The sequence below is a fragment of the Myotis davidii genome, unplaced genomic scaffold (assembly GCF_000327345.1).
Source record: "Myotis davidii unplaced genomic scaffold, ASM32734v1 scaffold164, whole genome shotgun sequence".
Lineage (NCBI taxonomy): Eukaryota > Metazoa > Chordata > Mammalia > Chiroptera > Vespertilionidae > Myotis > Myotis davidii.
In genome coordinates this window covers 3,713,021-3,728,975 of record NW_006296417.1, presented here as the reverse complement: position 1 = coordinate 3,728,975, position 15,955 = coordinate 3,713,021, and the positions used below count along the sequence as shown (strand labels likewise).

The 15,955-nt window shown below is 52.9% G+C and overlaps 1 protein-coding gene across 1 annotated transcript in view; it reads right to left on the bottom strand.

The window, feature by feature from the left end:
• Window positions 1-5,575: 5,575 nt before the first annotated feature.
• The window catches only part of ST8SIA2 (ST8 alpha-N-acetyl-neuraminide alpha-2,8-sialyltransferase 2), an 85,893-nt gene continuing 75,513 nt past the window's right edge, over window positions 5,576-15,955 (bottom strand). The window contains exon 6 of the mRNA XM_006771789.2: window positions 5,576-8,669. Coding sequence (XP_006771852.1) covers window positions 8,384-8,669 — 286 coding nt within the window. The 3' untranslated portion in view covers window positions 5,576-8,383. The remainder of the gene's footprint in view (window positions 8,670-15,955) is intronic.

The following is a 15,955-nucleotide window of genomic DNA, read 5'->3' as shown; positions in this document are numbered from 1 at the left end:
CCCATAAGGCTAGTACAGTCCCCAGGGCTTTGGGGCTGCTGATCAAGGTGAAGCTTGGGGCTTCCTGGGCCGCGTTGAGACCCGAGGACTAGGGTTCAAATCCTAGCTCAACCACTTCCTAGTTCAGTGATGGCGAACCTATGACACGCGTGTCAGAGGTGACACGTGAACTCATTTTTTTGGGTTGATTTTCCTTTGTTAAATGACATTTAAATATATAAAATAAATATCAAAAATATAAATCTTTGTTTTACTATGGTTGCAAATATCAAAAAATTTCTATATGTGACACGGCACCAGAGTTAAGTTAGGGTTTTTCAAAATGCTGACACGCCGAGCTCAAAAGGTTTGCCATCACTGTCCTAGCTCTTGAACATTTGGCAAGTTCATCAACCTCTTTGCCTCGGTTTCCTCATCTGTGAAGTGCAAATAATGATAGCATCAAACGGGGGGCTGGGGGACTGCGAGTATTAAATGAGTTAACCCAGGTAAAGCGCTTAGCTGGGGCTCAAGAAACATTATCAGCTTTTATATGGGCCTCTGCCAAGCCCTCTGTTTCCGATCTCCCTCCCACTCGTCACCTGTGCCTCGCAGGTGCCATTCAAGGCCATCGTTCCCCATTGCCGTCGTGACTTCCCTAAGATACTGTGTGAGGTGCTAGGTGAGTACTTGAATTATCGGGAGAGAACACGTTGCAAAGTATATGGTTGTCTAACCACTACGCTGTACATGTGACACTAAAACCAAATAATACTGAATGTCAACTGTAATTGAATAAAAAAGGTTCTCGCAGTGGCTCAGTGCAGTCCGCAGTCTTCGGGGTGGGGCTGAGGTTCTAATGCCTGCTCGGGCCGGGGAGGACCCTCCCATCCAGGGCCGGAGTCCTGAGTCTCTCTGAGTAGGTCAAAGGGCAGCTGGAAAATCTGCTTCCACCAGCTCAGCCACAGGAGTCACACACTGGCCTCCCACCTGGGCTGCAGGGGCCGAGTCTGAGACAGTGCAGAGCTGGTCCGTGCCTCCTGAGAGTGCCGGGGAGTGGTGCCATTGCCAGCCTGTGGCCAGCACCCCAAGCAAAGACATTAGCCACGTCCTGTCCATTGTCCCTGGGAAAGACCAGGAGAAAGTGGAGCTGCCCTGAATGGCCTATGCCAGTGGTTGGCAAACCGCGTACCCCAAGCAAAGACATTAGCCACGTCCAGGAGGCTGGTCCCTCCTGCCACCCAGGGCACAGGGTACCGCTGTGGAAAGCAGGTCCCCACTGAACAGCCCAGAAGGCAGACAGACAAGAAATCAGGGAGCATCCATGTCAGTGTTTTCCATGATATCCTGGCTGTGCTTTAAAAAAAAATACTGATGTCCTTGATCAGTTTCCAGAGGTATTGTTTCAACGTGTCCCCATTGTGGCCTGGGCACTGGGCTCTTTGATGAAGTTTCTCAGGGTTGAGAGCTACAAAATATAAATGAGGCAATTCAGGTAGTTTGTGAAGGCCACCTAGCAGGATACTGTGATGTGGAACAGAGCGTGATTAGCTGGGGGTGACCTGGGACCGACTCCCAGGGGTGACATTCAGTCTGAGACCTGAAAGATGAGGAGATGGGGAAGGAGCTTTCCATGCACAGGGAACAGCCAGTGCAAAGGCCCTGGGCCTGGAATGAGTCTGGAAAGTTCTAGGAGGAGCAAAAAGGTCTGTGTGGCTAGAATGTAGTGAGCTAGAAGGCTCAAGACCTGGTAAAATCCAATAAGATGCTTGGAATTTTCTCCCAGGGGCGCAGGAAAGTTAAGCTGGGCAATTGCATTGAGCAGAATCTGGAAAACTCCCAGCGCATGCATTTCATTTGCTCTTTAGAACTGATCTCTCCACCTACCCCTACCCAGCTTCTACCCTGTCCTGTATTTGCATTTTCACCATAACTCTGTGAGGGAAGTAAAGAGGTATTTTCTCCATTTTGCAATTAAGAAGTGGCTCGTCCATGTCGCCCGGGCTCTTGAGTGGCAGGCTCTGTGTCATCTGGTCCCCCTCCCAGCGCTCTTGCCCAGAGATGGTCACGAGGACGAGAAGCAGCCACCGTGGTTATTACAGCGGGAAACATTCTCGCCGACCCTGGACGTTGAAATGGAAAAGCACAACCTGGGCTTCCCTTGAGCTTAACGGCTTAGCCCAGTTGTCTTCTTTGCAACATCCCACTTCCATCAAGCGCTAATTATTCTGATGAACCGGTCATCCCTTCAGACCCTGTCCGGCGGCTCCATTGTGACAAACTCATTTTAGAAATGAAGCTCTCTGTGCACTCAATTGAAGGGGTGTTTGGCAGAACCAGCCTCTTGCCTCGGCTCCCCTTGGTGTTTGGCACTGGCGTCTGGGCCTGCCCTGCTTGCGTCTGAGTTGGCCACGGGGCAGATTCCCCACCGCTTGGCTGTCATCCCTCATGTTCTACATTGTTGCCAGGACTGGCTGCTTACAGCTGCTGCTGGGTCAGTTTTGGAGAAGCCTCTTCAATATTGGAGCGTGTGGTCACGGCTGGAGCATTTGGGTCTTTCTTGACTGTTCTTAGAACCTCTTGGGAGCCCCAGTTCCCACCCTGTTCCTAGGGGAGGTGGGAGCACCGAGGAAGTGCCGGGGCAGACAGCAAAACACCACCAGGGACCTTTGGTGTCCTTGTGGGTCGGAGCTATTCATTTTGGTGAAACACAACTGGAGCAATTCTCGACAAGCTGGCTGATGGGGGGCTAGATGGCTCCATTCACTGCACGTGGAAATGGCCCCACCACCTGGACTATAGGCAATGAAACTCCTACCCTCCCCATGAAGCCCCCAGGCAAAAAAACATCCTTCTGGGCAGTAGCCATGGAAACCTCCCATTGTCCGCATGGCCTGCCATTAGAAACAAGCCCCTAGTTTTTTAGCTTCCTGGAGCCAGGATGGCAGAGAGCGCTCCCCACTCTCCTCCCTCCTTACCATCTCCCTGCATGCCCCAGGTCAGAGCTTGGGTACCCAAGAGGAGCTGAAATTCTCTGGGATTCCCCTGCTCTTGTGGATGCCAAGGGGAAGAGCCCGGGAGAGGGAAAGCGGAAATAGAGGATGGAGGTGGGAAAGATGATGACATCAGCAGCATTGGTGAGAGAGAGGAGGGCGGGGCAGGCTGCCCTGTCATTTGGGAAGCCATGGAGGGCATTCAGGAAGCAGCACACGCGTCTGAGTCCCATCTTCCCATCTGAGTGGCACCGTTCATTCCTGTTCCTGCTCCATCCGTTCTGCAAGGGGAGCCTTCAAAGGCACGAAGAGATTTATCAAACAGCAACCCGAGGAGCGGTTGGTCGCACCGCCATCTGCACAGACAGTCCCCTACCCTGTGACACAGCAACGGGAATGATTTATGAGGTCCCCCAGCTCCACCCCTGAGCCTGGTGAGACCTGAGTGGCTTCAGTCCTCCCCCAGGGGGAGTGAGAATTGGTCTGTGTTGATGGGCACAAGAACTGGGGTTCACGCTGAGGTGCTCCTGACTGTGAAGTGATGCCCAGGACTGTGCTCAGGGTTAGTTTTCTGTATACAGTGACCCAACCACAAAGACTAACAGAGAAGCCCTGGAGTGGGGGATAGGATGATCTGGGTGCAAATTCTGCCAGTGAGCTATGTGGCTTCCAGGTCATGTTTTGCCTCAGTTTTATGACCTATACCAGGGGTCCTCAAACTTTTTAAACAGGGGGCCAATTCACTGTCCCTCAGATCATTGGAGGGCTGGACTATAGTTTAAAAAAAACTATGAACAAATTCCTATGCACACAGTGGTGGCAAAAACACCCGGCGGGCTGGATAAATGTTTTTGGCGGGCCGCATGTGACCCACGGGCTGTAGTTTGAGGACCCCTGACCTATACAATGGGGATAATGATCTCTGCATCTCCCCAACTCACAATTATTTTGAAGGTTCCTGTGACACTATAGATGCAAAACGACTTCATTAATTATACAGCCCTCACCAGGCATTAAGGATTTAATCCAACAAACATTTATTGAGCAACTGCTGTGTGCTATGCACCACTCCTGGTGCCGCGATGGACACATGAATAAAACACAGGCCCTGCCCTCGGCGAGCTTACAGTCTAGGAACGGTCAAAGGACAAGTGCACAGGAACTATAATACAAGGCAGACTATGGTCAGTGCCATGAGAAAGGTACAAATAAAGTGCTACGGTGGTTCAGCGGCGGGAGCGACCCCAGCGGTTGGTAGATCGGGGAGGGCTTCATGGAAGACGTGGTTTCTGCATGGGCCTTGAAGGAAACAGAAGAGAGCGTTCCAGGAGGCGTGGACATTCCAGGAGATGAGAACAGCAAGTCCGAAGGCACAGAGACAGGAAAGCCAGGCATCCCTTCCAGGAATGACAATGGGTGCCGGGCACAAAGGAAGAACAGGCCTCGTTGGGCGATCTGTAATGTCAGCATGAAGACTTGGACGTCACTTTTAAAAGCGTGTGTGTGGCTGGAGATAAATATCGCTGTGCATGTTGAGGATACACTGGAGAAGGTGCACGAGTGCCCAGGAGCCCTCGGAGGGGAGATTGCTGCTGAAACTGCCACGTGACCAGGAAGCCAGGGCAGTGCTGGAGGGAAGGAGCGGCAAGGACGGGGAAGAGTCGAAGATGCCTGTAGGCGGATCTCTGAACTGGGTGCCTGAGAGGATCCCGGGCCTTCAAACAGAAAAAGGAGGGGCCGTGGAGGAAGAGGAGGCAGAGATAACCAACCTGGCTTCCCGTGTTGAGTTCATGACGCTGCCAGAGCAAATGGGGTGAATGTCCAACAGGAATGGCCTGGGACCCGGGAGGGGCTGAGCTGCAGGGACGTGCGGAGGGCGGGCCCACAGGGGGGCGCAGGTTGCTGATGGAGGTGCAGGGAGGTATGGAGATGGGGGATGTCTACGTTGCGGGCAAGGAGGAGAGAGGGGAGTCATGGTCAGGTCCACCTCGGCTCCTTTTTCAGTTAAGGGCATCAATAAATAAATCATAAATACATAAATAAATAAATACATAAATAAGGGCCAGAGCAGCATAGGGAAGGGAGGAGAAAACCCACAGAAATGCGTGCTCCCAGAAATTAGAGGAAAGGGAGTGTCCAGGAGGGGTCCCTGGAGAGCTGGTGGCAAGAAGGGGCCTTTCGATGGGCATCGTGGGCGGTGCCAGGGGCATGGAGGCCGAGGGGGGGTCGGGAGGAAAGGCAGTGTAAGCCTGGAGGCCCCTTCCCAGGCCGGGGCTGTGGGGAAGGTGAGGGAATAGGCCATGGGAGCCAGGATGGGTAGAATGCGCATGTGTTGGTGGACAGAGAGGATGGAGGCCACAGAGGAGTGGCTAGGGTATCAGGGAGCGTGTCATGGGGGACCTCACTCCAGCAGCTCCATTTCTTTAGCGAAGGAGGAGGCAGACAAGGGGGGTCATTCAGGGAACTTGAGGGAAATGGAGGTCTGCAGGGCTTCAGGGTGGATTTCCTGGGGGTCCGCAGGAGGTGACCGAAACGGCCCGGGGGGCTGTCTCCACTGCCATCACCAGACAATAGATCCCAGGAGGGGTCCCTGGAGAGCTGGTGGCAAGAAGGGGCCTTTCGATGGGCATCGTGGGCGGTGCCAGGGGCATGGAGGCCGAGGGGGGGTCGGGAGGAAAGGCAGTGTAAGCCTGGAGGCCCCTTCCCAGGCCGGGGCTGTGGGGAAGGTGAGGGAATAGGCCATGGGAGCCAGGATGGGTAGAATGCGCATGTGTTGGTGGACAGAGAGGATGGAGGCCACAGAGGAGTGGCTAGGGTATCAGGGAGCGTGTCATGGGGGACCTCACTCCAGCAGCTCCATTTCTTTAGCGAAGGAGGAGGCAGACAAGGGGGGACATTCGGGGAACTTGAGGGAAATGGAGGTCTGCGGGGCTTCAGGGTGGATTGCCTGGGGGTCTACAGGAGGTGACCGAAGGGGCCCGGATGGCTGTGTCCACTGCCATCACCAGACAGTAGATAGGGGGACAGGCCGGACTCCTGCTAGCTGCTTATGCCGGAGGCTGCAGTGGAATCTCACGCAAGATGAGCTCTAAAGGGACAGGGGAGGGAGGGCTGCCCCTCACAGGCAGGACGAGGAGAGGAGGATGGGCACATGTGAGTGGTCCTGGGCCCGCATCCTTATCTCTGGAGGGAGCCCGAGGCAGGTTGTAAGGGCTTTTCCACTTCAACTCGCATCATGTCAGCTTCAGGAACCAGGAAGGGACAGGAAGAAAACCAGGCTTTTCTAAGTGCTCAGGCTCCTACACTCCCCAGGGAGGGGTGCTGGCGGGTGGACAGAGCTCAGAGCCAGCTCCAGGACCTGACATCACGGCTCTCCACTGGAATATTCTAGAACCCAAGACCTCGGCTCACCCTCGCAGGCCCTGCTGGCAGTCCTGCCCATTCCCCACGGCTCTGCAAGCTTCAGAAATTAAGCGTCTCCCAGGGCCTTGGAGACCCTCCCGATAAAAGGCCCCGCAGAAGTGTGAAGTCCGATGCTAATTCTCTCCACTTCTCCTGACGAGTTCACACTGCTCACTGCCCATCGAGGCTGCTAGGGCTGGTGCATCCTGATATATCCACTTCACAACGTAAAGCCCAAGTCTCGGCTTCGTGCACCCACAAGAACAACAAGGAAAGGAACGCAGAGTCGTAGAATCACAGTCCCGGCTTGGAGGTGGAGCGTGTGTGTGGGGGTTAATGGATCGGACTGTCCTCCCCTGGCTTCCTGTCAGCCATTAATTACAAGCAAGTGGCCTTTTCCGAACTGCCATCGATGCATCCTGTCTGCTCTCCTGTGCTGGGGAGCAGGCCTTGATTACTTTCCTCAACTCCCTTCACCTTCCAGATAATGGTTTTTGACTCATCTTTCAAATTCGTTGTAAAAGACGCATTTATCAGACAAGAAAACACATCTAAGAAACCAAGGCGGCTAACGCTGGTCTCTATGTGACCTGTGGTTCCAGCCCCAAGTTACGGGCACCGAGCCCAGATTTCCCCCAGGGATTTTCTGTCCAGTATTTGGAGACTGCATGTGCTTTGGGTTTTTTTTGGTGTGTGTGTTTTTAAGTCTTAACTCTTTATCTTAACAAAGGGAAAATGGATTTTGCAAAGTTCTAAAATCATTGCCTCTGGGGCGAAAGGAAGTGGAGGTGGCCCCATTCCCCGCAGAGGAGAAAACCTCAGTGTTGGCGCTCAGTGCCGGCCGGTGTGACCATCAGGACAGGAGAGGGACCAGAAGTGACGCTGACAGCGCCATCAGCCAGAGAGGCCCCTGGTGTGCGCAACGCAGGAGGCAAACAGAGAGAGTGTCTGCTGAGAAACGGAGCCGAATACTTCACATTCTTCCAGGTCTCCCAGTCGGGGGCGCTGGAGGCACCCAGAAAGGCAACCACGTATTTTACAAAGGCTGGCATTTGTCTTTGCGGGGCCTTTTCAAGCTCTCGCGGGAGCTTCCCCGGAGGCGGGAGGGGACAGTACAGTCCCTCATGTGACATTCTAATAGGTCGGGCAGGAGGCTAACTCTGGGGATGACATCCCTGGTCCCCTCCTCCTGGGTGGACTCAAGGTGCTTTAGAGAACACCCACTACAGCAATATTTTGGACCCTCTCCTGTCTGTTCCGGGGCGGGAGTGCCGACCCTTAGCAGTAGGTTGCAATTTTTCAATAGCACAATTTGTCACACACTTCACTGTCCTCTGCCTGCTCCGTCCCAGGTTCGTGGTGGTTCGTGCTAAGCCAGAGCATAAACTGTCCTTCGTGTCTTCTCCGGCCTTCTCTCCATAGCTGCGGTTCATCCCTCGAGCATTGAAACTCTGCGTTCGCGGGAAGGCCTTCAGCTGGGACGTGGCCCCTGCTTCTGGGCGTCCGTGTGCTCCTTCGCCCACCTGATCGCTCCGACCTCCCTCTCTCCCATGAACAGCACCGTTTAGACTTGGGTCACATTGTCCCCTCTGGGTCTTGGCTCACCCAGATCCCACATGTCTCAGAGGCTCAAGGCAGTTCCACTCATCCATGAGCCCAAAGATCCCTCCAGCCCAGGAGGCAGTTTGTCATCCAAAGTCATAGGACTGGCTTCTTTCCACGTCGAATCCTTTCGCCCCCAAAGATGGACCGGGTCTCCATTCTGGTGGGTTCTCCATACCTTCTTCCTGTGGCTTATCTGCCTAATGCTAGATGAACACCACACAGTTATAAATACTCAGGTCAATATATATATGCAGGTATAGATATATATATTCTGGTCACTGTTTTACACTTTAACAAAGAAAACCACTAGCCTGCTTGTTCTAGAGTTTGTGCCACCCCGACTCCCATCTGCCTGTGGTGTAGCTGGCAGGAAATGTGAGCCACTGAGTCCACCGGGCGCCTGCTTACGTAGCTCCGTCGCACTGGCCAACAGTCAGTTTCAAAGCGCCCTGCTCGTGCAGGCTCTTGAGGGCCTTGAACTCCAAGGGCATGGTGTGGGGGCTGGCCTGGGAGGTGTAGCCATACTTGAGGCTGTCGTAGTAGTGGTACTTGACGGGGTTCTGGTTCTGATCCAGCGGAAAGGGCCAGAAGCCGTAGAGGTAGATCTGGTTGCAGAAGCGCGTGGCCAGGGTGTACATCAGGAGGCCGGTGGTGGGTCTTTTGATGTGCACCTTGTTGGTCAGCCAGTATCTGAAACAAGGGAGGAAAGAAACAAAAAAGGAGACCCGAGTTTAGGAATGATTCTTTCCAGGAAGAGGACCACCGGGGAGGCCAGAGCGATTTGCCTGGGAAGAGTCAAGCTCATGCAGCCAGTTTCATAGAGCTCAGATGACAGGCAGCTTCTCCTTGCCTGCTTGCTGGGTCTCTCTCACCCTGTGGTGGCTCTGGGAGAGTCGGGGCTGGGAGTGAGCTAGCTGCAGCCGCTGTAGTCATCACCCACGGACCTGCGAGCCACCCGCAATGTCCCCGTGTGAGTGCGTCTCCGTGGCTGTTCATTTCCTGAGCCAATTCAAGCCCTAACGGCGGCCACGTGCCATATTAGGGATTTGTGGTTTGTTTATCTTGTGATAGTGAGGCCTTAGCAGGGGCCAGCTTTCGGAATGGATTTCCTTGCAGGCTATTGTGGTAGTCAAGAGGGAGAAAGGGAGGGAGAATTTAATCAGTGGCGAAACACCCAAGGAGCTAACAGGTGGGTCCGAGGTTACACAGACATACAATGCGCCCTCCTCGTAGCTATGCCTTTCCCTCATGTGTCCCCTCAGTGAACTCTCTCTTTTTTTCTCCCCAAACTAAATACATGCATCACGTCTTCCTGGGAATGTTCCCTTTGTTCTACCCGCTTCTCTCCAGCTCAAACTGACTTAATCACTTCCACATCATTATCTCAAGCTTTGTTTCTGCTTTCCCCAATGTGCTTATCAACCCGAGCTGACAATCCGTTACTGCGCGGGTTGGTCTCCCTCACCAAACTCTACTGTGATCTCCGAGAGCAGGGGCCATGCCTGACGCCTCTGTGTTGGGGGTTCCAGGACTTCTGGCTAAGGGTCTAGTGCAGCTAAGGCTCTATGGCAGAGAGAGCAGCGCTCAGCAAATACTCCATATGTACCCCTACATCTCCCAGAATCCCTTGTCATTGGGCCAGGGTCATGTGACCAGTTATGGCCAATAGGCTGTGACCACAAATGTGTCCCTTCTGGGCCGATGTTGATCAAAAGCAGGTCCTCTGCTTTCTCTCTCTCCTGCATCAGAGGACTTCAGAGCCTCCTGTAAAGATGGTGTAAGCTTAAGATGGACGAATCTTGGATCCCTGAATCACTGGTTGGAAGAGAGCCCCGGCCAACATATGGTACTTTGCAAGAATGAGAAATTAACTTCTGCCGTGCTAAACCATGCGAGTTCTACGGTTAGCTATCACAGCATAGCCAAACTGATGATCCTGGCTTCTATTGTGCTCAGCAAACATTCTATTTTTCAATGGAACTGAGAAACGGGAAGAAGTCGGAAAGGAGAAAGGAGGAAGCGAGCAGTGCACACAGCTTTGTAGCTGTGGCCAGCTGAGAAAGGAATAGAAACGCCCAGCCGTTCGTCCCTGGTGCCAGGCTTTCCACCCAGAATCACTCACTGGGAAAGGTGTTAACAGCAAATGAGGCTCCGGGGTGAAGCGAGAACTCAGTGGCCTGGAGGGACCCACTTATTTCCTGTTCTGCCTCCACAGCTAAACAAGAACTCCTGAGATGTGTGACAGGGACATGGGGCACCCTCTAACGAGCAGCTTGTAACAGAGGCCGGCTGAGTTCTGCAGGGACAAAACACTCTCTACTTCCTTTATGTCTCTCCTCAGTCGTTCCGGCCAATTTAGCGACTGTGTGCCTGGCCAACTCATAGATGGTTCCTTTCCATGGGATAACAGCTGGGCGTGAAAACACGAACTAATTAATTTTGCCTGCCCAAATGAGGTTAGCTGGGTGCATCTGGGACATCATATTGACAGTGCACCTTTAATATCCCCGGCTTGAGATTTTAATTAGAAGGCAAAGTCCTCTCTAAGAAGGCAATAATTAATTTTCAAATTGGTTACCCCAACTGCTAAGACGATTAAGCACTGTATTTTATGAGCGTGGACAGCAATAAATAAGGATTGCCACAATCATATCAGAAGCACATTCAGCCTTTTCCCTGGCTTGGTACGTGGCAAGAACGGTGGCTGCGAGTGTTAGAAAAAGCGACCAAAAAGGCTTTCTCCAGGAAGCTCAAAGCAATTTGTGGGCTAGAGCTCATCTCATCCACTGCCTTCCCGGTGGTTGGCAAGGGCCACTTGGTGATATTTGATGCTAGATCAGCAGCAAAGCCAGGAACATTGAAGCTGAGGCCAGGAGAAGGGTTGCAGGTCAGGAGACACGGGAGGTGATGGTGACGAAACCAAGAAGGTTCCCCTCTTGAGCTCTGGTCTCGCATCATCCACATCATCAGCCGTGGCCCTGATTTGGGGCCCCACAGCCCATTGTTGTCCTTCCCTGGGAAACACTGGGTAAGCCTCTACTGTCTGGGGGACACGTCTACACAAGGCTGCCCAGTGGTAACGGTGAGCTGGGGATGTTGTCTCAGAATTTGGGGCTGGAGTGCAGAGCTGGTCAAGCCTGGTGATGCTTGAAGCTGATTCCTGGTCCCTACACTTCCTTGTTTACCCAAATAAGTCAGCTAACCTCAAGTCTGACCAGGCCACCAAAAACCTTCCAAAGAATCCACAGGATGGCATCCCAAGGCCTCAGCCAGGATCACGAAGCCCTTGAGATCTGGGCCAGAAATCCCTGCCACCCCCTGGTAGGCACAGTCACACGCCATGAGGACCTTCTTGGTTTCTTCACCATCACCTCCCGTGTCTCCTGACCTGCAGCCCCTCTCCTGGTCTCAGCTTCAATGTCACTTCCTGCCGGAAGCCTTCCCGGACCTCCCTGGAGGGTTTTGTGTTCCATAAGCTGTTCTTTCCCTGTGGCAGCACGCATCATGCTACGCTGTAACTACTGGTTGCTTGTCTTTCTCCTCCCTTACACTTAAAAATTCTGGGAGCAAGTGGGTTAGCTTCTCCACAACCCCAGATCCTCGCGTAGCACATGCACAAGTCTTCATGAAGCAATGCATGAAAATGAGCAAGCAAGGCCAGTGGCTCCCTTTGAGGGCGCTGGCAGCGGAGGGGGGCGGGGAGATCACAGTAGCTTTGTGTGGGAGACCAAGCCACACAGCACTGGCCTCACCCTAACCTCTCCTGGGCAGCCACCAGGTCTGCGCATGTGAAAGGCAGGCTAACAGCAGTCCAGAGAGCATGTTGCCAAAAGGAAAAAGAAAACCATCATGCTGGTTACTTTGAGGGGTTCCTCCTGCTTCAGGGTGAACCCCCCAGGGTGTCGAGATGCTGCTGCTCACACACAGGTCCAGCAGGGACCCAACCAGACCATTGCTTGGCGGGGCAGGGGGCGGTTAAACCTTCTGGCTGGATTTAAAAGAAAACCATCATGCTGGTTACTTTGAGGGGGTTCCTCCTGCTTCAGGGTGAGCCCCCCAGGGTGTCGAGATACTGCTGCTCACACACAGGCCCAGCAGGGACCCAACCAGACCATTGCTTGGGGAGGTGGGCAGGCGGTTAAACCTTCTGCCTGGATTCTGGAATTTAAACTAATGCCACTCCCAACTGAAAAATGATATTCAGCCTCATTCATAATTAAAGGAACATTTGCAAGGTTATGGGAGAGCAGGTATTTTTAATCATAGGTGGGATAGGAACTTGGCAATATCTATAAAAATTAACAATGCCATGCCCGGTCAGTCACTTGACAGATGAGAAGACACGGTAGTTTCGAAACGAAACACCAGCACCCCAAGGAGTTGTCCTCTAGCCACCTTCACTGCTGTCCTTCACCGCCACTAGCAAAACAGCTAGAATGTCAGGCCCTTTTTATAACAAACCCACAGCATCATATGGTAAATTGTTACCTATAATAATAAAAGTATAATATGCTAATTAGACCGGATGTCCTTCTGGACAACCTTCTGACCTTCGGGACGAAGCTGGGGCTGCTAGGGAAGCCGGTGCCGAAAGCTGGGGCTGCTAGGGAAGCCCGGGTCCCAGGTCCTGGAGTGAAGCCGGTGCTGTCAGGTGGGGGAAGGAAGGCCTACTCTTGCACGAATTTCATGCATCGGGCCTCCAGGATAAAATAATTTCCAGAATTTAGCAAGGTGTGGTGCTTAAAACATGCTCCCTTGTGTGTAAAAGACAATTTTTCTGGGAGGAGACACAGAAAACCAGTTTAATTAACAAGGCTGCCTCTGTGAAGGCAGGCTTGCTTTTCACTTTAAATCCTCTTATACTATTTGGGATTTTCTTTTTACTATGTGCATTCCTATTTAAAAAAAAATAATAGAGACAGTCCATTAAAAATGACCCAACGCTGGCAGCCACCTGTGCCACAATACCACAGACTCCCTTCTCTTCTCCATGGAACACACTTCCACACTCGTGTCCCTGGAGGAGACTTGGACCCAGTGCCCATGACTTAGTACTGCAATGGGCATGTCCTGGGGGCCAACTCCGACCCTCGCTGGTCTCCCCTTAGTCTCTGCACCATGCTTAGCCCCTCACCGCTGGGCCTGCAGGCTGGTCCTCACTGCTCCCCACAGAGGGTCAGCAGGGTCTGCTTTGCCGACATGCTGCTCCAGGCCTGGCAGGGATGCCCGCTGGATCAGTGCCAGCCCGGGGCCTCGGCTCAGCACTCCTGGTGCCTAATTAGGCACCATTTCACTCCTCTGCACCAGGACTGTGGCTGGGCGGCTGAATGGGCCTGCTTTCTTGCCCATGGGCCCCCCTCTCTGCGGCTCACAGCCTTCCCCGTTGTTGTAATTGAATTAGAGCCACGCGCTAGCAGCTGCTGACCGGTTTCCCACTTCCCAAGGCCACCCTCAGTTGCCTGGTGTCCTCCCCCTCAGTTGCTCACCTCCCTTGCCAACAGCCAGCCAGCCAGGCGCTGTGCCACCGCCCAGGCCGGCAGAGCCAGAAGTCCTTTGGAAGAGCTGCTCGGGCTGGGGCAGGGGCTGGTAAGAGTCGAAGGGCAGGCCTTCTGCCCAGGTCTCTGTGCCATGCTGTCCACCCCCTGCAATGCCTGGGCCCAAGAACTGTCTCAGATGGGCCAGCATCTTGAGAGCACAGGATGGTTAGAGACTCTCCTAGCACAGGTGCACTGCATCAAAGAGTCTGAGTGGGAAAGGGGGCGAGCTAGCCCAAGGTCCATTATGTTGAGGCCATAACCTCCAGTACCTCATAGTGCAGTGATGGCGAACCTATGACACGCGTGTCAGCGGTGACGCGCGAACTCATTTTTTTTGTTTGATTTTTCTTTGTTAAATGGCATTTAAATATATAAAATAAATATCAAAAATATAAATCTTTGTTTTACTATGGTTGCAAATATCAAAAAATTTCTCTATGTGACACGGCACCAGAGTTAAGTTAGGGTTTTTCAAAATGCTGACACGCCGAGCTCAAAAGGTTCGCCATCACTGTCATAGTGTCACCTATTTGGAGATAAGGGGTCCTTAGAGAGGTGATCAAGTTAAAATGAGGTCATTAAGGTGGCCTCTAATCCAGTATGACTGACATCCTTAAAACCAGAGGACGTTTGGAGAACAAGCGCACACAGGGAAGATGCCATGTGAACATGGAGAGTGGCCGCCAACGAGCCGTAGAGGGAGGCCTGGGAAGACTCTTCCCTCAGAGCCCCCAGGAGGAACCAGCCCTGCCGACACCTCGATTTCGGTCTTCTAGCCTCCAGAACTGTTGTGTAGGCCACCCGGCCTGTGGTACTTTGACACAGCAGCAAATTCTGCGTGGTGTGGATTTCCGGCTCCAGGGCCCATAGGGGCATCCGCTGCTGCCTTCACTGAACATCCCCAAGGAAGCTGAATCCACTGCCCCCTGGGAGGCAGCCACGCTCATTGCAGATCATCTTGACTTGTTGGAAGGCTCTTCCCTATGCCCAGATGACACCGACTCCCTGTAGATCCTCTCCCCGCCTTAGTTTTACACCTAGTTTTACGCCAAATCGGCGAGCCCTTCAAGGGTAGATGCCTTGTTTTGTTGACTTTAGGTGCCTGTAAGTATTCACTGAATGGAGAAAGGTTGCTTTCATGTTCCTCAGAGCCTCCTTCTCTCCCCAAACCTTTCAACTTCCGAATTTCTCTGCTTCTGTGGTCCCTCCCCAGCCGGGTACCCAACACAGAATGTGATTCTCTGAGTGGGATTTGACACAGGAGAGTAAGAAAAAAGGCCATGGCCACCCTCCCCGACTCTCAGAGACATCCTATGTCCGTGGCTGCAACCCAAGATCATAGATTCTTTTGAGCGACCACATACCCGCTGGTGACTAGCACTGTTCATCTCTCCGTACAGTTGTTTAGAATGCTGCATTTGTCCCTGTTATATTTCTGCCTCTTAGATTAGCTCATTGTGCCAGCCTGTCAAAGATAATTGCGATGCAACCCTGAAGCTCTATTGGACCCTGCACCCCACGATGCCCCATGGCCCCACAGAGGGAGAAGGCCATTGGCAGAAACCCATTCCAAGGCCCTCAAGCCCCCTCTCCACTCCCTCCCCCCTCCCCCAAATCAGAGACGCACCCCACCTGCCTCTCCTGCAGTGTTTCCTCTGGGAGTCCCTGCGAAGGAAGACGTTGGATCTAAGGATTAACACTTATTACTGGTGCTTAATGCTGTTTTGACAGATGAAAATGAGTCGGTTATAGCTGGAAATAGCTCTCGTTGCATATGTTTCTTCCAGTTGATTGCCCATTCCCCACCACGGGACCTTTTCTCTCTTTACGGAAAGGCAGTCCTTTTCTTTCTCTCACCTTCCTGACCCCCAAGCCATGTCAGTTTCCTCCTTCCAGGAAGAAACAAGATTTAAAGATTGGATCCTAAACCCATGAGGTGGGGGTTACCGCGGTAGCCCCACTCCGTGCCAGGGATGAAGTGAAGGATGCTGAGGACCCCTGACAGGTCAACCTCCAGGATGAGGGAGGTGGCCCCTGTTTGGCCTGTGTCCGTACAAGTGTCAGCTGCTCCATCAGCTACGAGTGCCAGGGCTGTGAGCTGCCGTGTGGTTGGATGGGCAATTAGATGCAGGGCCTGGCCCCAAGCTGGGAGGTCAGGAGTATGTGGGGGGTATATTTGTAACAGGCATCTCACACTTAATATGCCCAAGAAAGCACCCCCTTCCTCAACACCCCCAAACAAGCATGGGCTTCCCTCAGGCTCTCCTGTCACAGAGAATGGCACCCCCATTCCCCCATTTGCTCATGCTCTGATCCTAACAGTCATCCTGATGTTTTCTTTCTCTCAACCCATGAGGTCCTGAAAGAGAATACATCAGCCAATCCTGCCGCCTCTACTCCAAAATTTATAGCAAATCTGTTGCAAATCTACCACCATTG